General features: G+C 47.2%; 1 protein-coding gene across 1 annotated transcript in view; it reads left to right on the forward strand.

Moving 5' to 3' along the window:
- Window positions 1–20,788, forward strand: part of COL15A1 (collagen type XV alpha 1 chain) — a 232,531-nt gene extending 211,743 nt beyond the window's left edge. Inside the window, exons 35-43 of the mRNA XM_048511716.1 lie at window positions 304–414; window positions 2,653–2,788; window positions 4,469–4,530; window positions 10,208–10,336; window positions 10,510–10,569; window positions 13,918–13,977; window positions 17,447–17,632; window positions 19,040–19,155; window positions 20,468–20,788. Of these exons, the coding sequence (XP_048367673.1) occupies window positions 304–414; window positions 2,653–2,788; window positions 4,469–4,530; window positions 10,208–10,336; window positions 10,510–10,569; window positions 13,918–13,977; window positions 17,447–17,632; window positions 19,040–19,155; window positions 20,468–20,684 (1,077 nt within the window). The 3' untranslated portion in view covers window positions 20,685–20,788. The remainder of the gene's footprint in view (window positions 1–303; window positions 415–2,652; window positions 2,789–4,468; window positions 4,531–10,207; window positions 10,337–10,509; window positions 10,570–13,917; window positions 13,978–17,446; window positions 17,633–19,039; window positions 19,156–20,467) is intronic.
- Window positions 20,789–21,968: the final 1,180 nt, after the last annotated feature.

Consider the following 21,968-nt stretch of genomic DNA (forward strand, 5'->3'; position numbering starts at 1 on the left):
TCTCCAGAGGGCAGAGATCAGTTCCCCTGGAGAAAATGGCTGCTTTGGAGGGTGGAGTCCGTGGCATTAGGGGCCACTCAGGTCCCTCCCTTTCCCAAACTCCACCCTCCCTAGGCTCCGCCCCTTAAATCTCCAGGAATTTCCCAACCCAGAGTTGGCAAGCCTATCACATGCACCTGTTTCTATCAACATACTGCATGTATACACTTTCTGTCTTTTTCCTTGCCACACATATATACACGTGTGCTAATGAAGTATGTAGTGAAGTTAATAATTGTCTTCAAGTATCTTCCTTGTTTTAAGGGTGAAAAAGGAAACAATGGGGAAAATGGCCTGAAAGGAGAAAAAGGAGAGCCAAGTGGAGAATTTCTTATGTCAGGACCTCCGGGGCTCCCTGGAAGACCAGGACCTGTGGTGAGGTTTTTCTTTTTCTGTCATGAATGGTCTTGTGTAGAATTTATTAATTTCCCTATTTTAATTGGGTCCCTAGTCCAGCCTGACCCTTCTGTGACTTCTGTTTCCTCAAAAACCTCATCCTTTATTTGTTTGTTTGTTTATTTATTTGTTTGTTTATTTATTTATTTATTAGACCGCCCAACCCCCAGAGGGCTCTTTAGGGTCTTGTGCACCCAATGCTCATAATGTTCCTCCTCCCTTTTTTTTTGAAAGGTAAGGATGTGACAGGATCAGGTGTATATAGATAGAAACTTAGGTGAGGATCTATTGCAGGGGTGTCCAACTCTGGTGCCAGATGCTCATGTACCAATTGGTCATGGCCAATTGGTCATGCTGGTAGGGGCTGATGGGAATCGTAGTCCATGAACATCTGGGGCACCAGAGTTGGACACCCCTGGTCTATTGCTTAGGCATGATAGCAAATGTGTCATGGTGGTAGAAGCAGACAGCACCTGATTCCACAACCTCTTCAAGTGCAGAGTTTATTTGATTTAGCTGAAAAGAAAGAGGCTTTGGAAATTTTCAAATTACCTTTTCTTGTTTCCAAAGCAGATCTGATACATTAGGAATCTTCCATTGTTCCATATTTTTTCTTTTTGAGTTTTGTGCACAACACTGCACGTGTGCTATTTGCCATAGCCTTCCATTTCTTTCGTTCCTTTTTATGTCTCTCCTCCATCTATATTGTATATATATAGACAGTCACAAAATTCTGGGTACAGCTGGAAGGCACATTATTGGGAAAAACCTCCCCTGCTATGTACAGTGCCCAGTACCATGATGGAGGATATACATACAGTGCCCAGTACCATGATGGAGGCAGGATATACGTTGTAAAAATTGTTTTTTGTGTTGTGTTTTACTAATGAACAGGAGCACATGTGCACAGCAATAAAACACTGTACAAAAAGGATTTGAATGCCATCATACTCATTATTTACATCGTGTCAGTATGTTGCACGTGTCAAAGTGATCACATCAAGATTGCTTTTTTGAAGTGTTTTATCAATACACATTCCACATCAATCACAGATAAGAACAGAAAGGAACTTGTGATCTGAAGGAAATGAAGACAGAAGGAAACTTCATATGCTAATTCTGGAAATAATTTGAGAAATTCTCCTGCTTGAGCCACGATTTAACAACACATGTGTGAAGAGAGGATTTTTTAAATAAAGGAGTATTCAGTCATATGAGCTGAAGACTGAAATGTGAGCCAGTGAACTGAGAGCCAGTGGTGTGTAGTGGTTAGAGTTTAAGACTAAGGTCCTTTCCGCATGGGCCGCTAAACCCAGGCTACAGACAGTTAAAAACCTGTTTCGTGGGGGAACTTTGCATGGATCCTGCCCCTAAAGCAAGGCTGCCCCGTGTTAAGTCCCCCGAACCGGTTTTTTTGAGAATCGCACTAGCAGCAATTCTTTTTCTTTTTAACCCTGGTTGCAGCTGCTCGTAAGTGAACGACTGGGCAGGAGGCGCTTTCATTGGCCGCGCTTTCCTGTTGTTCTTTTTATTTCCCACCTCAACGCTTCATAGCCCTGCAGGGTAACAGGGACGTCTCATTGCATCAGCATGGCTGTGGGGGTCCATTTATGCCTGCCCACGTGGCTACACAGTGGGTGGAGGTGGTTAGTTTTTTTTAAGATGCACCTCCCTGCGAAGGTGTGCCTCCAGCAATCCACATTGTTTCCAGGGGCTCCAGTTGCTGCCACACGGTGTATGCGGACGCCACAGCAGGAGAGCGGGTAGCTTTATCCCGACCACAACCCGCTCAACCTGTGCTGTGCAGAAGAGGCCTAGGATCTGGGAGACCCGAGTTCAAATCCCCATTCTTACTTGGGAGCTGGCTGGATGACCTTGGGCCTAACCTTGTGAGGCCTAACCTACCTCACAAGGTTGCTGTGAGGATAAAAGGGAGGAGAGGTGAACAATGCAGATTGCTTTGTGGTCCTATTGGGGAGAAAGGCAGGGTATAAATGAAGTAAACGGATGAAAAGTAAGTGGCACAGCCTGGAGATAGATTAATGACTTCAATGAGAACCGATTCATGTCTGAAAACCAACACTGTTCAATCTTTCTGGATGTTGAAAGGCTGGAGTTGGGAGAGAACTTTGCTGTGTCACAACACTTGGGCTGTTGCATCTACAATGTTTAGTTGAATATCTTTATTAAAAAAACCTGTGCTTTGTGTTTGGACAGGGGCCAAAAGGAGACACGATTGTGGGCCCTAGAGGTCCTCCAGGAGTACCTGGCCTACCTGGGCCTCCAGGGTTTGGACCTCCCGGGCCACCAGGACCCCCTGGGCCCCCAGGACCCCCTGCAATCTATGGTTCAGGTGTGCTTCTATTATGTCTTTTTTACGTCTGATGCACATTTTCATAGCTGTTATTCCCCCAGAGGACTTTAGTGTCACTATCTCTTGTCCTACTTTTAAGCTTAATGCAGATCAGCTTGCACAAAGGCAAGAGATAAGATCTCTAGATGAACACATTCTAAACTGTGGGGAAACACTGATGCTGTCTCTTGTGCGGAATATCCCCCTAGATCCTATACCAACTACACTGGCTGCCAATTGAGTACCGGGTCATGTTTAAAGTTTTGGTACTGACCTTTAAAGCCATTCGCGGCCTTGGCCCTGCTTACCTGAGGGACCGTCTCTCCCTATATCGCCCTTCTAGGCCCCTCCGCTCATCGGAGGCGGACCTACTGGTGATCCCTGGCCCCAAGGCGATCCGGCTGGCCTCTACAAGGGCCAGGGCTTTTACGGCTCTGGCCCCTACCTGGTGGAACAGGCTTCCAGGTGAGATCAGGGCCCTGCTTGAGGGACACAAAGTTTCATGAGGGCCTGTAAAACAGACCTTGTTCCGCCAGAGCGTTTAACCAGCCGGGATGATTTCTAACTTCGCCATAAAGAACATCCCTGGCCTCCGTGGGTAAAAAAAGGGGGGGAGGGAGGGGTTGAAGCCATCTGCAAGTTTTAGTATTTTATGTATTATTATATGTTTTAAATGGTTTTTATGACTGATGGACACCGCACGGAGCCTTTGGGGGAGGGCGGTATATAAATATGATAGATAGATAGATAGATAGATAGATAGATAGATAGATAGATAGATAGATAGATAGATAGATAGATAGATAGATAGATAGATAGATAGATAGATAGATAGATAGATAGATAGATAGATAGATAGATAGATAGATAGATAGATAGATAGATAGATAGATAGATAGATAGATAGATCAGGGGTGTCAAACTCGCGGCCCTCCAGATGTTCATGAACTACAGTTCCCCCCAACATGAGCATTGGCTATACTGGCAAGGGCTGATGGGAATTGTAATTCATGAACATCTGGAGGGCCACGAGTTTGACACCTGTGCCCTGCAAAGATTCCTCACCCTATTTGAGCCTGTGGGCAACTTTGGAGTTTTGACACAGGGTGGTGAGGTCAGTAACAAAAATGGCTGCTGCAGGAGGTGGTGCTAACCGCACAGTATCAGGGAACAAAGTTATGCATGGCTGTGTTTAGCAGAAGAAAGAGGAGAAGAGTTTGGATTTATACTCCACCTTTCTCTCCTTTGAGGAGTCTCAAAGCAGCTTACAAATTCCTTTCCCTTCCTGTCCCCACAACAGACACCGTGTGAGGTAGGCGGGGCTGAGAGAGTTCTGAATGAATGTAGGAGTGGAGAAACAAATCTGGTTCACCAGATCGGAGTCCACCGTTCATGCGGAGAAGTGGGGAATCAAATCTCCAGATGAGATTCCACCACTCTTCACCACCACTCTTAACAACAGGATGCCTTTATACCTGCACAGCCAATCAGAAACTCTGCTGGGCAAAAGTGTCACCTGGACCTGCCCTCTTTCTAAAAACACTTGGCGGGCAACAGGGAAAATGTTAGAGGGGCTTCCAGGGAGCCCATTGGGGACCCATGTTCCACAGCATCTCTAACAGATTTCTGTTCCTTTAAGGAAATGGCCCATGTAACGTGTTTTATGTTTTCTTTCTGCAGCTGCTCTCCCAGGGCCACCAGGACCACCTGGAGAACCAGGGTTACCCGGGACCAGGAATTTGGTAAGGTTAGGCCTGGTTTCTGCTTGTTAAAATTCCCTTTAAGCACAGTGGAAATATTACAACCCTCCAGCAAGCCTATGGATAAAGTATTTGGAGTATGGAGAAGGGGTTGTCTCCGGGCGCCATTTCCCCCCCGATAACGCCTCTGAATTCTAGATGAATTTGAAAGTTAAAAAAAAAAAATCTAACATTAATAATACCTGATGGGTGTTTTTCTACCTCTCAATAGCATATGACTCTACAGCAGTGATGGCGAACCTATGGCTCGGGTGCCAGAGGTGGCACTCGGAGCCCTCTCTGTGGGCACGCACACACAGAGCTCATCATGTGGGGGGCGGAAAATCACCCCCACCCCCCCACACACACACATCAAGGCTGACCTGGGCCACTAAACATGACATACGCACACCATGGTGACCAGGGAGGACTTGGCTGATGGGCCTGGTGCCTGTGCTCTGGGTGGCTTCTGCCCGGGGGGGGGGGGGCGCAGAGGAGGCAGAGATGCTAGAGAGGCACAGGGCGGTGCACGCATGACTTGCTGGAGGCTAGAGCAGGCTGGCTCGAGCGGGTGGGCAGAGGAAGAAGGAGCCAACCGGTTTTTTCTAAACTAAAACCCCAGCATTCAGGTTAAATTGCCGGGTTGGCACTTTCGATAAATAACTGGGGTTTGGGTTGCAGTTTGGGCACTCGGTCTTAAAAAGGTTCGCCACCACTGCTCTACAGTGAGGCAACTGTTCTCCAGGCTGTCAGAAGGGGCTGGATCTCTCCACAGCACTTAAAATAATTTCCTCAGTTGTTTTTTTTTCTATAAAAATCTCATGGGCATTTATGTAGTTCAGTTCGTGACCGAGGTTGACCTTGCTTAGCTTCTGAGACCGGACGTGATCAGGGTAGCCTGGGCCATCCAAGTCAGCCAGATGTAGCCCAGTCCATTCAACGAGGAAGTTACACGAGAGGTCAGCCAAGGGTATGAGCCAAAGGAGATAGATATTTATTATTACGGCCTTTTGGCCAGCCAATAGTTTAAAATCAGAGTACATGTGAATACATAGCACTCCACTTATACAAAAATATAATATAAATTAAAATCCATTATAAAATCTATTAATAAATAACATTAGCTTCAGGCATTATTACAGTCCTCATCACACAGTGCGGCTCTTTGTTTTAATAAGGAACTACGCTTGTTGTGTACCAATATACAAAATTTAGCTACCTTCTGTAAAATGGCAGAAACACGATCTTCTAATAATATTCTTACAGAATTTGTATCTGAGTTATCTATGAATGGATATACATGACGAGTTAACAATGGTTGGATTAACAGCTCCCTTTCACCTTCGTGTAACTTGCAATGCAGTAAGATATGTGACACTGAGTCTACTTCCCCTGAGCCGCACACACAGGTTCTCCTGTGCCTTGGGAGATATTTTTTTAGAATCGTCCCATCAGATTAGCTGACAGGAAGGCATCGAAGCGAGCCCTAGAAAAAGCCCATCGGCTTCTTGCTGATGTTATTACAGATAGATAAGGTGCAGCTGAAATACCTATCCATGATTTTAGTGGTTTATATAGAACAGGTAGCCGGGGAAAATCTGTTTGCATCTTGAGCCAAAAGAGTAAATCTTAATTTGCATGCCGTATTCTTTTTTTAAAAAAAAAATCAATCAAATCCTGTGTTTGTTGAAACTGACATTGACTTTGAAGAGATGGCGCAGTCAGGGATTCGCTGTTGTATGCTACGAGAACTTGGGTTTCTTCATAAGGAAACCCTCCATGTAAATCTCTGAAAGTTGGGTCGGTATTTCCCGGGGCAGTCTGGCTCCACAGAGGGACGGGGGTGTTCTCCTGCAGGAGAATCCAAGCCCAGACTGCTGTGCCAGAAGGCACGAAATACATAATTTAAGCAGCTCTCTTCAAAAGGCCCATTTGCCTTTTTCTCAAAGAACAAGCTTAAAAGAACTGCAAAATCAGATATTCCCTGCTTTGCTTTATAAATACAAATATATATTTTCCTTTCCCATGGACAACTTTTTTTTTTTTTTTAAAAAGGTATATTGCTGCACTGCGGACTCTCTTGACAAAAAATGTTCTATTTTTCTGTCACAATGACTGCGGACTTCAGTTTCCCAGAAATACACTTGGAGACACAATGTGCCAGTTGCTTGTGAAAGAACAGGGTACATGAGCAGTGTAAATATTAATTCTTACCCTTTAAATGAACGTATCCTGCATTTTTTAATGGACAACTAGCTGCCATATCTGGTAACCGGCATCCTGTTCATTTCACTGCTTGTGCTGGTGTGATGTTACCACCAATGGAAGAAGCCAGCATGCGTTGTTTACAGTTACGCGGCTTCCCTGCAGTGATGAACAATGAAATGCAAACTACTTTCACCAAGAGCAGAGGACTGTCCAAACGTCCATTACAGCTACTCTGGGTGTTTAACGGGATGCCTTTTAAAGTGCCATCAAGTCACAGCCAGCATATGGTAACCTATAGGGCCGTGGTGGTGAACCTATGGCACTCCAGATGTTCATGGACTACAATTCCCATCAGCCCCTGTGGTACTCCAGATGTTCATGGACTACAATCCCCATCAGCCCCTATGGGACTCCAGATGTTCATGGACTACAATTCCAATCAGCCCATATGGGACTCCAGATGTTCATGGACTACAATTCCAATCAGCCCCTATGGGACTCCAGATGTTCATGGACTACAATTCTCATCAGCCCCTATGGCACCCCAGATGTTCATAGACTACAATTCCCATCAGCCCCTATGGCACTCCAGATGTTTATGGACTACAATTCCCATCAGCCCCTATGGCACTCCAGATGTTCATGGACTACAATTCCTATCAGCCCCTACAGCACTCCAGATGTTCATGGACTACAATTCCCATCAGCCCCTACAGCACTCCAGATGTTCATGGACTACAATTCCCACCAGCCCCTATGGCACTCCAGATGTTCATGGACTACAATTCCTATCAGCCCCAATTGGCCATGCTGGCAGGGGCTGATGGGAATTGTAGTCCATGAACATCTGGAGTGCCATAGGTTTGCCACCACTGCTATAGGGTTTTAAGGCAAGAGACATTTAGAGGTGGCTTGCCATTGCCTGCCTCTGCATAACAGCCTTGGACTTCCTTGGCGGTCTCCCATCCAAACACTGACCAGGGCTCACCCTGGTTAGCTTCCAAGATCTGAGGAGATCAGACTAGTCAGGCCTATCCAGGTCAGTGCCAGCTACACTTCAGTCCAGCCAAACCCTTCATCTGGAAACCCTTCTTCTGAAAACAGGTGACATCACAGACCTGGTTCATATATGCAAGGTGGTGAGTTGGTATTGATGTGGTAGAGCCCTGAGCTGCTAAGAAGAAGAAGAAGAAGAGTTTGGATTTATATCCCCCCTTTCTCTCCTGCAGGAGACTCAAAGGGGCTTACAATCTCCTTGCCCTTCCCCCCTCACAACAAACACCCTGTGAGGTAGGTGGGGCTGAGAGAGCTCCGAGAAGCTGTGACTAGCCCAAGGTCACCCAGCTGGCGTGTGTGGGAGTGTACAGGCTAATCTGAATTCCCCAGATAAGCCTCTGCAACTCAAGTGGCAGAGCTGGGAATCAAACCCGGTTCCTCCAGATCAGAGTGCACTTGCTCTTAGCCACTGCTCTTAGCCACTACGCCACTGCTGCTCCCTAGAGATGGTTGATTCCATTTTTTAATGTTGTTGGATGTAGAAACCTCCCTGCGAACAGAAAACCAGTACTGCAGGGGGAAAGTTCCGCTTCCTTCTCGTTGCCTGCTGCGCTGTTTCCAAAATGTGATCCTCTCCCTCTGCAGTTTCCGTTCAACCACTTCAGTATTCTACCAGCTCATCACCCCTTGCGTAGGTGAACCAGGGTTACCAGCTCTGGGTTGGGAATATATTGTTGAAGGACTTTGTGGGCAGAATCAGCTGGGCATTGTGATTTTTCCGGACCGTGTGGCCGTGGTCTGGTGGTTTCGCCTGCATCTATGGCTGGCCTCTTCAGAGGGCTGTCATAGTAAGATGTATTTCTCTCCATGTCACAATATGGAGTGATTGTGTATATATTTGGTCCAAGTCACAGATATATTGGGTCCAAGTCACAGATATGGGGGGGAGGGGCTGAGCTGCATTTGCATGTGTTTGGGTGGAATACATGTTAAACTCTTACGTTGCAGCTGTGGCTCAACCAGTGGGGTTGTTTTTCACAACTACTGGCTATTATGGGGCAGGGTTTGGAAACAGAGTGTGAGCTGAACATGGAAATACTGGAGTAATATGTGCGCCTTGGTTTCCAGAGTGGTTTGGGAAAGCACAGTACAAGTATTACAACAGAGTAGGTGGGGCTGGCTGTGCCACGTGGTGCCCACAGGACACTGCCGGGCACTAGGAATACTATGCCAGTGCAGACCATTGGCCCTCCCAGCCCCCTAAAATGTTCTGAACTGGGAACCTTTTGCCTGCAAAATACATGTTGTGCCACCAAACGATGGTCTCTCCCCAATGCCAAGATTTTCATAAATCTGACAGTTATGCCATGATCCTTTTTAAAACTTAAAACTTAATCCTTTTTAAAACTTAAAACTTAATTCATTAAAACTTAATTCATACAAGCGATTCTGCTTCTTCTTCTTCTTCTTCTTCTTCTTCTTCTTATTATTATTATTATTATTATTATTATTATTATTATTATTATTATTATTATTATTATTATTATTATTATTATTATTATTATTGTAGATTTCACAACTGCCAGATCTTTAGCTGGTTGTTGGCCTTCATTACAATTCGAGCCTCACCCAGAGGCCTAGGAAGTTGTAATGTATCGGCGTAGCATTCGTGCGGATCCCAGCAGGGCTGCCTTCTGAACTTTGACCGGATGTTAATTTTGTCAATTCGAAGATGTTTCAAGAGATGCTGCCCTCGTGTTTTGGGATGGCGTAGCGTGCCGATTACCACTGGGAACAAACCTCAGCTGGTTTGTGCGGCACTAGACAGCTGAAAGCTTTTCGATATTTTCAAATCGCGATATTCTAGTTACCTTCTCGTGTTCTTTTTCAATGACCCTGCTGTCACCAGGGACTGCTATGTCCATGATGGTCACTTTCTTGTCCTTGATCACGGTGATGTCCGGTGTACTGTGTTTCAACACTTTGTCCGTTTGGATTCGAAAGTCCCACAGGAATTATTATTATTATTGTAGATTTCACAGCTGCCAGATCTTTAGCTGGTTGTTGGCCTTCATTACAATTCGAGCCTCACCCAGAGGCCTAGAATTCCAGACACTTGTGCCGTGTTGTTATGTGTATTATTATTATTATTATTATTATTATTATTATTATTATTATTATTATTATTATTATTATTATTATTATTATTATTATTATTATTATTATTATTATTCACTTAACAACACAGCACAAGTGTCTGGAATTCATCTCTGAATATCGAGTCCTTCCCAAGGACCTATGATGATGATGATGATGATGATGATGATGATGATGATGATGATGATGATGATGATGATGATGATGATGATGATGATGATGATGATGATGATGATGATGATCTGGGCAGTGAACAACAGCCTTGGACTTTCTTAGTGTTTGATCCACACCTGGTATGGTTTTGTTTTCCCTACAACAGGTAACGACGCTTAGAAATGTTGACAGTATGCTCCAAAACGTTCACTTAGTGTCAGAAGGCACCTTGATCTACCTCCGTGAAACCAGTGAGGTTTTCATCCGTGTTCAAGAGGGATGGAAAAAACTGCAGGTAATAATAGTTCATTCAGGTCCGCCCAGCTCACTTTACATTTTTTTTTAAAAAAACCTGTTGCCTGCTTCGGTAAGGAATGAGCTGATGCTGCGGTTAACCTTAAATGCCTTTTCATATAATGCAACCTGACTTCTGTCCTTGTTCCTGTCTCATGTTATGCTGTCTTTCAGCTTGGCGAATTGATTCCCGTCCCTGCTGACAGCCCCCCACCTCCAGCAATTTCCAGCCCTGTAAGTGTGCTTGTGGTTATCTTATTGGGATGTTGACTGGTGTGATGAATGCCCTTCTAATGCATTCAGTTTCCAGGGTAAGAGTCTGCCCTGAAGGGGTAAAGCCCTGGCCAGCCCTGATTGGCTAGAGAAAAAATGGCAAGAATATAAATAGAGTCAGCCAGAGTGCTGAGGGTTCTTTGCCTTTTGGGCTCTTTGTCTTTTGGCTTTTGTGCCTTCGGGTACATTTTGGCAGAGTGAGCAGATCAAGCAGAGATCTGTTACTGCTGTTGGTCTGGCAGGAGTCAGACAGTGTACTCTGTAAGCTGAGGAAGCTTACCAGAGACATCAGGAAGGTGTTTTGATAGAAAACCTCTGTCTAAGCTAAAGTCTGTCCTAACAAGTACAACACCAGTCTTGGGAGGCCCAGTCCAGTGGCAGTGTGGCCAGTTTGGATGGTGGGAGAGGGAGGCTTGTGTGCCAGAATCCCACAGGGCATAGACTGGGGTGTGTTGTTTAGCGTGGTTAGGTACAGTGGACTAGTGTCTGACAGAAGAGGGAGTGTGATACTCTGAATTTAAACCTTTTCCTGAAGTAAAATCTTTCCTAAGTGACACCTGCGAGTGTCTGTGAATGTTTTGAAACTGAAGTGCCAACAACATCTCTGAAACCATTAAGCTCTGAAACGAACAATCTTTAAAATCCTCTCAGTTACCTGAGAAGCCTACATCTAAGCCAGTAATAAACTTTTTCCAGTTTGTTCAAGTTACAACCGTTCCAGTCTATTTTTGTCTGTGTGTGTTCCCAGAAAGTGTGGTGACCATTTAATCAGTTTATGGGCTATAGTACAGATTGGTGGCAGCGAAAAACAAATTAATTAATAAGAGGGTTCCTGAAACAGCTACCAGGAATCCAGGGGCGTAACGAGGCAGCCCTGGGCAAACTGTAGCCCTGGGCAAAACCTGAGTTGGATGCCCCAGGGCAGCCACTCCACCACGACCAAATTTCTTTTTGCACCAGGACATTGGTGCCTGCAGGGGGTGCATTTTTAGACTTATCAGCACCAAAATTTCAGCATATCATCAGGAGACTGTCCTTATGCTACTCCCCAAGTTTGGTGAGGCTTGGTTCAAGGAGTCCAAAGTTATGGACTCCCAAAGGGGGTGTTCCATCCCCCATTGTTTCCAATGGGAGCTAATAGGAGATGGGGGCTACAGTTTTGAGGGTCCATAACTTTGGCCCCCCTGAACCAAACTGCATCAAACTTGGGGGGTGCCATCATCTCCAGATGATACCCTGAAATTTTGGTGCCGATACATCCAAAAATGCACTCCCTGCAGGAACATCCTAGAAATTTGCCCAAGAATCTTTGTTCTTTTTGCACCATAACTTTGGACTCCCTGAACCAAACCTCACCAAACTTGGGAGGTAGCATAAGGACAGTCCCCTGATGATATGCTGAAATTGTGGTGCCACTAGCCTAAAAACTGCGCCCCCTGCAGGCCAAAAATGGAAAACCACTAAAATACCCAAAAACGAACCCAGCATTTTGATGCCCCCCACAAGGTGATGCCCTGGGCAGCTGCCCACCTTGCCCAATGGGCATTATGCCAGTGCAGGAATCCCTCCTGTAGCAGAAGCTAACGACCTCCCGTTGCAACTGGGCTCATAACAGCATGGAATTGGTTTCAGGAGCGTTCCTGCCTTCTGTCATTGATACACCCAATGGATGTATTATTTGCTAAATCCCCACTTCCTTTCTGCCCCCTTTGGAGAGGCAGGGATTGTGGAGCTTGGTCAAATTGTGCCCACGTTAAGCAGTTCACTGGCCCGTAATCTACATGTGTTTGTGTGTCTAAATTGGTATAAAGCCACAGCCAACTTATGGTGATCCTAGCAAGGAGCGTTCAAGGCAAGTGAGAAGCAGAGGTGATTTGCCATTGAGGTGGTTTGCCATTGCTTTCTTCTTCAGAGTCTTGCTTAGTGGTTCCCATATGTAGCTTCCAACATATGACAAGATCAGACTATACCATGCTCACTTCCCTCCCATGTGTTTATAGCTGAGAAAGTTATACAGTTACAGGACAGAAATCTCACTTGGCGTGAAGACAGGTACTACATCTTAAAGGGTGTAAACCAGATTGATCACTGTGCCCCAGCTCTTAAAATATATTTGTGTGTTTCCTTGGTGAGGGTGGGGGAAGTAATTTACAGAGAAAAATAATTCTGCAGGTTCTCAGAATGGTTCTGCTTCAGTATGGCCATTTCCACACGGCACAATTACAGCGGGGTAGGCCCGGGATTGTACATACTGGGGCTATTTTATCCTGGTTTCTGCCTCCACGTGGCTCCTCGCTTCTTCCCAGGAGCTGAGGTAGGACCGGGAGGCAATACTCCAGTTTGTTCTACATGGCCTGGGTCTTTTGTATTTACCCTGTTGACAAAAGACAGAGGTAACAGCTCTCCACCCCCGCCAGCTTTCCCCTTCCCACCCGATCCACACCTCGCCGGCTCTAAAGACAGAGGGAACGACTCTCCCCCACCCCGCTTTCCCCTTCCCACCCAATCCACGCCTCGCTGGCTCTAAAGACAGAGGGAACGACTCTCCCCCACCCCGCTTTCCCCTTCCCACCCAATCCACGCCTCGCTGGCTCTAAAGACAGAGGGAACGACTCTCCCCTCCCCCACACCAGTGGAAAAGTGGCAAGGGAGGGAAAATATACCTGGTCTGCTCCTGTGGTGTTTACATGGCAGCAGGGTCACCCTGGGATTTTTAAAAAGAACCGCCAAACTGGCAATTTTTGAATATCGTGGAGTAAGGGAAATATCACGGGGCAGCACCGAGGCAGGCCCGCGTTAGCACCGGGAGCTGTGCGGAATTCACAGCTAAACTGGGATATTTTTCTCGCTCACCCTGGGATATTTTGACCATGTGGAAACGGCCTAAGAAAACCACAATGGTGGAAGGCAGCTATTGACTATTACTAGGGATGCCATCAAAACGCTGTCCTGGGGTTTTGTGTTTATTCTTCATATGTTAGTCCCAAAATTCTGATTTTGTTATGTGGTTGTTTTGCGAGCTTATTTCTGCACTCGTCTTTTGTGATAAATGTTTTGGTCCTATTGGTTTCAATTATATACTTTTAAAGACTGCTTTATTGTTTGAATGATGAGTTGAATTGAGTCCTGTTTTTTAACTGGGAAGCTGGGATACGAATGTCCTAAATAAATGTTGTGACACGCAGCTTATATTGTGGGTTACAAACCCTTTTTGTGCTCTGAAAACATTACCACCATCTTTGCCCTTGTTTGCTCTGTTTTGTGTGCTGAATTTTAACCTTTGCAATTTGTTGTGTGTTAAACTAATAGGAATTTCAACCCCTTCCAGCACCATTTCCAGCTTCACGTCCTGACCACGGAAGGCCAAGCGTAAGTAGGGGCCCTGTGTTGTTGTGAGTGACGCTCTGTGTTGTTGCACTATTATTCTTCCCTAGGACAGCTGGAGCAGCTGTCGCCAAAGCTTAGAGCTGCCGGGCCTTCCTCTAGCAGCAGTCTTTGGAGATGGTGGGAGAAAAAAAAGTTGCCGTCCCATGGGCCACTCTATCACTTCCAGGTTTTGTTCCCACAGAAATGACACAGGGTAGCTCTAGGAATCACCAGAAACTCTACGGCTTTAATGTATGGGAATGCCACAATCTGCGCCGTTATATCTGTATGGGATGTTTTACCTAGAAGTGATGTGGTAGCTCCAGAAATTACCGGAAGCACTAGACATTGTCAATAAAACCATAGAGTTTCTGGTGATTCCTTGAGCCACCCTACATCACTTCCAAAATTTCCCTGGTAGTGCTGCACAGGATGTTGTGTGCCCCCACCCCGCCCCCGCCCCCATGTTCCTACTCTCAGTTCCCCCGCAGGTTGCCAGGTTTGGCAATCCTACAAGGCTGCAGCCACACAGGTCTGTGAAAATACACCTTCCTCAGTTATTGATCTACTGCAGTTTAGCAGGGAAAGGAGGAAAAACCCTTTAAAGAGCTAAGAAGAAAGAATGCCAAACAGCAGCAAGCCGGCCCACCCAATTCTGAGCGCTCTCCAGGCCCCAACAGATGAGTAGTACTTGGAAAAACAACAGTTCTTCTATATTCAGCTCAAAGTGTTAGGCTTTGCAGACTAATTAAAACATTTCAGTGTGTTTACTTTCACTCATCTTTATTGTTGGAATAATTCCTAACAGAATAAAAGCACAATTTCCTTGTTTCCTGGGTTTTTTTTTTAAGTGCTTGCATGTTGTGTGTGATGGAAAAAGTAGAAATGTTGCCATTTATTTACCTTGACATATATGCAGTGCCATTAATAAAAAGCAGCAGGAATGAATGATGCCAAGTTGGTGAATAGCGTTTCATATTTCATTAAGAAATCGTACTACATTTGTGCTGTAGGCCAGCCTGTGCTCTGCTAAAGCCTGTGGCCGTTTTCAGTCCGTCCTGGTGGGAACAAATTCCTGATCTGTTAAGCTAAATAATCTCACTTGGGAAGCTGTTTTCAGTATGTCTGAGTGGCAAATAATCCGTGATCCATTGGGCTAAATCAGCCATTCTCAACCAGGGTTCCGTGGTACCCTGGGGTGCCGTGAGCATGTCCCAGGGGTACCGCGGCAACACTACCGCCCCCCTCATTTTTGTGGTGTCTCCCACCGGCGCCAGCAAGGACATGGAGCTGGCCCATGGGGCAGGGCCTGCCACAAGGTCAGCAGCCACCCCCCCCCCCAGTGCTACCCTTCACCCTGGGAGGGGAAGGTGGGGGGTGTGGCAAGCAGGGGCAATGGGAGGGGAAGGTGGAGGGTGGCGGCAGGGGTACCGTGAGATATGAAGAGTGAGGTCAAGGGTACCCTGACCTCCAAAAGGTTGGGAAACACTGGGCTAAATATTTTCACTTGGAAGCCTTAGGCTGCTTTCAGTCTGTCCTGGTGGCAAAAAATTCCTGATCCATTAGACTAAATAATCTCACTCGGAAGCCTGTGGTCATTTTCAATCTGTCCTTCTGGCAAATATTTCTGGATCCATTGGACTAAATATTTTCACTCATAAGCCTTAGGCCAGGGGTGGGCAATTATTTTTTCCATGGGGCCGCATAAGAAACAGAAAATACTGTGGAGGGCCGGGCCAAAAGGCAGGGGGACGAGGCGCGAGAAAGTCTTCCGCTTAAGAAGCCCGGCAGCCAAGGCAACCGGCTTCTCGCGGAGGCTTTCAAAGGCGCCTCGCTAAACTCTAGCTTTCTGGCTGGGGGGGGGCAGTCAGGGTCATCTGGCGGGCTGGATGTGGCCCGCGGGCCGTATAATGCCCAGGTCTGCCTTAGGCTGTTTTCAGTCTGTCCTGGTGGCAAAAAATTCCTGATCCATTAGAGCATAGGTGTCAAACTCGCGGCCCTCTGGATGTCATGGACTACAGTTCCCATCACCCCCCTGCCAGCATGATGCTGGCAGAGGATGATGGGAACTGTAGTCCATAACATCCGGAGGGCTGCGAGTTTGACACCTGTGCATTAGAGTAAATAATCAAACTCAGAAGGTGCTGTGCACCAATTATTTTGGTTTCGTCTCTATTCAAAGGCACTTTATGTTATTTACATCAGGAGAAGCTAAGCTGCAGGAACAAGAACTGTGGGGATCAATTACAGATCTGCAGCCTGAGAAATCTGGGGAATTGAATGAATTCTTCTGCATCTTTGCAGTTGTGGGCCATCCATACCTACGTGTGCCCTTCCCAAGTCTCTTTGTCTTTGGACCACACCGTCTTCCAATCTCCGTTCCATAGTTTTCTTCCTTCCCCACCTTCCCCTGGTCATTTCAGTCTTTTTTATATATATATATATATATAGTAGAGATATATATATATATGTATATATATATATATATATATATATATACATATACATATATATATATATAGATATATATATACATATATATATATAGATATATATATTATGGAGCATATATATATATATATATATATATATATATATATATATAGGCAGAGTATATATATATATATATATATATAGTGGCCAGTTCCGAACTAATAATAATACACACACACACACAGAGTACAGTCTGAATCCACATTACATTTTAGTTTAATTGTTTACATTTTCCCAAACCATACATTTCCCCCTTTTATCCCGCCCCCTAAAAATTACATCTTGACGGTTTTTCAACCAAACAGCAGTGAGTTCATTCTTTGTTGCCTCTTCTCCCATATTTCTTAATGGACTCCGGCTTCTCTCATCCAATCCACAAATATTGTCCATATCTTCAAATTTTCTCTCTGTTTTTCTTGCCACAGTTATTCTGTTCCCCTGGCCTACCTAACCTTCCCTTCCACACCCACACACACCCAGAGGTGGGATCCAGCAGGTTCTCACAGGTTCCCAAGAGTGGGTTACTAATTATTTGCGTGTGCCGAGAGGGGATTACTAATTGGTGATTTTGCCACGTGCTTTTTGCCTTAGTTACGCCCCTCCTCTCAGCAGTAGCGCGCAGAACTTGAAGCAGTCTAGCAGGAGTTGCACCGGCGTGCGTGGCAGCCTGCGCCTGCGTGCATTCGTTTCCCGCCCAAGGACCGGCGCAGCAGCTGCGTCCTTGCCACAGCCCCGCCTGGCAATGCCCCACCCCCAGATTGCCGGGCCACGCCCCCATCATGCCCCGCCCAACCCCATTGGCGCTATGCCACAGTTTGAATTCCACCCCCATGGGAACCTGTTACTAAAATTTTTGGATCCCACTACTGCACACACCCATAGTCATGCAGTTTAGCCAATCTGCCAGCAGCTTCCTTCCCCGGCTTCCCAAAGTCTTTGCACAGAGCAGTACAGACATTTGTATCTGTTTTGTCTGCAGCTTCATCTGGTGGCTTTGAACAGCCCATTTTCGGGAGACATGCGAGCTGACTACCAGTGTTTTCAGCAAGCCCGGGCAGCCGGTTTACTCTCAACCTACAGAGCCTTGCTGTCTTCGCACCTGCAAGACCTCTTGACTGTCGTCAGGAAAACAGACAGATACCATCTGCCTGTGGTTAATCTGAAGGTAAACAGCTTCGCTTGCTTTGCATTCTGAGATCCAGTCTGTGCCATGTGCTGGGGAAATGCCATTTCAGTAGGACGGGGGCGGGGGACAGGGGGGAGATGCTTGAAACAACAACAGAAAATCTCATATCTCTTACAGCCTTTTAAATTCCAGCACTCTGAGCCACATAAGGCACAACTGCAAGATGTGCATATCAGACTGCGGTGTGCAACTGGACTTACAGTCAGACTTTCACAGGGGGGAGCACCTTAAAAATTGCTTGGCAGTGTGAGGGTGTGCTGTGATGGGGGAGATGAAGTGTCTTGCAGTTGTGCCTTATGTGGCAGTGTTGAAAGCACAGAGTGCTGAATTTAAAAACTGTAAGAGGTACAAGATGCCAGAAGCAGGCCCTGGTTCCCAGGGTTTGGTGCCCTGACTGAGAAGGCCCTTTTCCAGGTTGCCATTCACATAGGCCCTTTCCGCACATGCGCAGATCTGAGCCTCCACCGGCATAATTTATGCCGGCAGAGGCTCGGGGGCCGTTCGCACGCTAGTGTGTGAGCGGCCGGCACTTTCCCCTCCCCTCCGGTCGCCCCCCTCCACTCACCACCCTGTCCTTCGTCGCTCTGGAGGGCTGCAGGGACCCGCCCACGCTGCCCTCTGACCTTCAGGGGTCGGAGGGCAGCGTGGGTGGGGCTCTGCAACCCTCCATAGCGACGAAGGACAGGACGGTGACTGGAGGGGAGGGGGAAAGCAGCATCTAAACACGGTCCTTTAGAAAAACCTGACTAGTTTTGCGAGGTTAATAGGAGCAGCTTCACGCCGCTCCCAGGCGGCCAGGACGGCGCGCCTCCTGTGTGAACAGCTGCCCAGGGACGGCGTTTTTGCCGTCCCTGGGCCGCTGTAAATCGCCCATGCGGAAAGGGCCACTGCCTCAGGTGGCAGGGTCAACTGAAGCAGGGGCTCTAGAGATCACCTGAGTGGGTCAGGATGTTTGTATGGGAGAAGGAAACCCTTAAGGTATGTTGGCCCCAGGCCATATAGGGCTACAATTCAGGCCCAGGCCTGGCCACTTTCAATATCAGCACCTTGAATGGAGCCCAGAAACAAATTGGAAGCCAGTGTAAATGAAACAGGAGTGGAGTTCTATGGTCTCTATGACCCACTCCAGTCAACACTCTGTCCACAGCATTCTGTACCCATTGTAGCTTCCAGACAATCTTCAAGGGCAGCCCAATGTAGAACGCATTACAACAGTCTATCACCACAGTGGCAAGATATTTCTAATCAGGAGTGCTGTTCCATCCCATCCAGAACAGGAGATAGCCCTTTCCCCAGGTCATACCTGCCCCGCATCAGTTGCACCTCCACTGTGTCAGGATTAAATTAATGTCATTTCTAAAAGGTGGCCGTCTTTCTTTCCAATAGGATGAGGTGCTGTTCAATAACTGGGACTCAATATTCTCAGGCAACGGGGGACAATTTGACAGCCAGATCCCAATATACTCCTTTGATGGTCGGAATGTCATGACAGATCCCACGTGGTAAGTTCACGTTCATGTGTTTCAGGTACTATGTAGTTTCAGGTGGGCGGCCGTGTTGGTCTCAATAGAAGAGCAAGATTCGAATCCACCGGCAGATCCGCAAGACTGAGCCCTATTCCTCACAGTCTCCCCTTTGGCAGTTGTGAGGGGGGGCGGGTCTTAGCAGAGGTGGGATCCAGCAGGTTCTCACAGGTTCCCGAGAGTAGGTGACTAATTATTTGTGTGTGCCAAGAGGGGGTGACTAATGGGTGATTTTGCCCCGGGATTTTTGCCTTAGTTACACCCCTCCTCTCAGCAGTAGCGCGCAGTACTTGAAGCAGTCTAGCAGGAGGTGCACCGGCATGCGTGGCAGCCTGCGTCTGTGTGCATTCGTTTCCTGCCCAAGGACCGGCGCAGCGGCTGCGTCCTTGCCACAGCCCTGCCCCGCAATGCCCCGCCCCCAGAATACCTGGCCACACCCCCGTCGTGCCCCGCCCAGCCCCATTGGCGTTACGCCACAGTTTGAATCCCACCACCATGGGAACCTGTTACTAAAATTTTTGGATCCCACTACTGGGTCTTAGCGTAATGCTTTGGAAGAGGCGGGGTCTCTATGTCTGATGTTCGCAGTAAGCATGACGTCACCATGTGTCTTAGGGATCACATCCACTTCATACTCATTTGAAGCTTTGAAAATCTGGCAAATGGCTGCCAAGACAGCCTGTTTCTTCCAGAGGATGGCGTGGATGCCGGCTAGACGGGCAGTTTCCACCAATGCCCCCCTTCCTGCTGCAGACCTCAAGAGTCCCTTTTCCCCCGAGGAGCAGCATTTCATGAAGATCAGCAGGATGCAGAAGGAGAGGAGAGGCAGGAAAATTCTGGGAAATTTTATCTGGACCCAGTCCTATCTGGGGCACATTCAGGCAGCTGTAACAATTGGGGTGCTGTGTGGTTTCCGGGCTGTATGGCCGTGTTCTAGCAGCATTCTCTCCTGATGTTTTCGCCTGCATCTGTGGCTGGCATCTTCAGAGGATCTTGCTCCATCATGGTCAGGACTGGCAGAAGATCCTCTGAAGATGCCAGCCACAGATGCAGGCGAAACGTCAGGAGAGAATGCTGCTAGAACACGGCCATACAGCCCGGAAACCACACAGCACCCCAGTGATTCCGGCCGTCAAAGCCTTCGACAATACAGCTGTAACAATTGTTCTGCTTTTCTGTACCTCAGGTTAGCGGGCATGATTTGTGTATCAGACATGGTGCACTAAGTGCTAGCTAAGCAGAGAAATCTGTTCTTCCAAGGGTGATCATTAAAACCTCCCTCTCCCTCTAGGCCCCAGAAAGTGGTTTGGCACGGCTCGAGTCCCAATGGAATACGACTGATCAGCAGTTACTGCGAAGCCTGGCGGACGGCGGACCTGGCGGTCATGGGGCAGGCCTCGCCACTCAAGTCTGGGAAGCTCTTGGATCAACAAGCCTACAGCTGCAGCAACCAGTTCATCGTCCTATGCATTGAAAACAGTTATATCTCTGACAGCCAAAGGAAATAAGAGGACCCCTGACCCCCGCCACACCGCATGTAAATTAAAGTTTTATTACAAAAAGAGTTGACACTGAAATGTAATTTTTTTAAAGAAATAAATGATGTAAATATTGTATTGTAATTGCACACTTAACCAAGAAGGTAATAACCAAAGAACGCATACCTCAGTGCACAATTGTATTCCAGGAAGGGGACATTCATTTTAAAACGTTTTGACCCTGTGCGGAAGCTACGTGGGAAGCCAGCAGGGCTGAATGACCATGTTGGAGCAGCAGTGGCGTAGGAGGTTAAGAGCTCGTGTATCTAATCTGGAAGAACCGGGTTTGATTCCCAGCTCTGCCGCCTGAGCTGTGGAGGCTTCTCTGGGGAATTCAGATTAGCCTGCGCACTCCCACACTCCAGCTGGGTGACCTTGGGCTAGTCACAGCTCTTCGGAGCTCTCTCAGCCCCACCGACCTCACAGGGTGTTTGTTGTGAGGCGGGAAGGGCAAGGAGATTGTAAGCCCCTTTGAGTCTCCTGCAGGAGAGAAAGGGGGGATATAAATCCAAACTCTTCTTCTTCTTCTTGGAAACGTGGGACTGCTCCCCATAATAAGCTGGTGTGAGGGCTGGTGCTGAAAGCTATTATGGGAGCACTGGTGGCACGGGTGTCCAACTCTGGCGCTTCGGATGATCATGGACTACAATTCCCATCAGCCCCTGCATCTGGCCATGCCAGCAGGGGCTGATGGGAATTATAGTCCATGAACATCGGAAGCACCAGAGTCGGACACCCGATATATGGGATCCACCACGGTTTTGAACATGGGGGACACTGACTGCAATGCTGCAGTCCAGCACAAAAGTCCCGCCACTGCAGCTGATAAATAGCCATGTGTCATGGTGGGACAATTCTGCTTTGTGGCTCAGCAGCAACCTGTTCTGTCTGCGTAGAATCCTAAACTAGGATGCAAAGAGCTACTTTGGGCATGCCCGGTGGGACTTTTGCACCCCCACCCCCTCCTTTTACTGTGCCTGATCCCCATGCCACTGTGCAAACTAATTTTGAAACGGCCCTCAGTTTCAAAAGCAGTTTGCCACACAGCATTGGAGACCATTGCTTGAGCCAGTTAACTTACTGGGAAAGTTCCTAGCCAGAGGCAACCTCCGCCAATTGCTGTCTGACCGCCAGCTCTGTTCAGCTCAAATTCAGTCCACAGCAATGACGGTCAGCATCACTGGGGCCCCAGTCCAAGTAGATCGCTGCGCTGGAACCGCAGGGGCTATTTGTCTCAGCCAGCTCCAGGATTGT

Source organism: Sphaerodactylus townsendi, linkage group LG11, assembly GCF_021028975.2.
Source record: "Sphaerodactylus townsendi isolate TG3544 linkage group LG11, MPM_Stown_v2.3, whole genome shotgun sequence".
Taxonomy (NCBI): domain Eukaryota; kingdom Metazoa; phylum Chordata; class Lepidosauria; order Squamata; family Sphaerodactylidae; genus Sphaerodactylus; species Sphaerodactylus townsendi.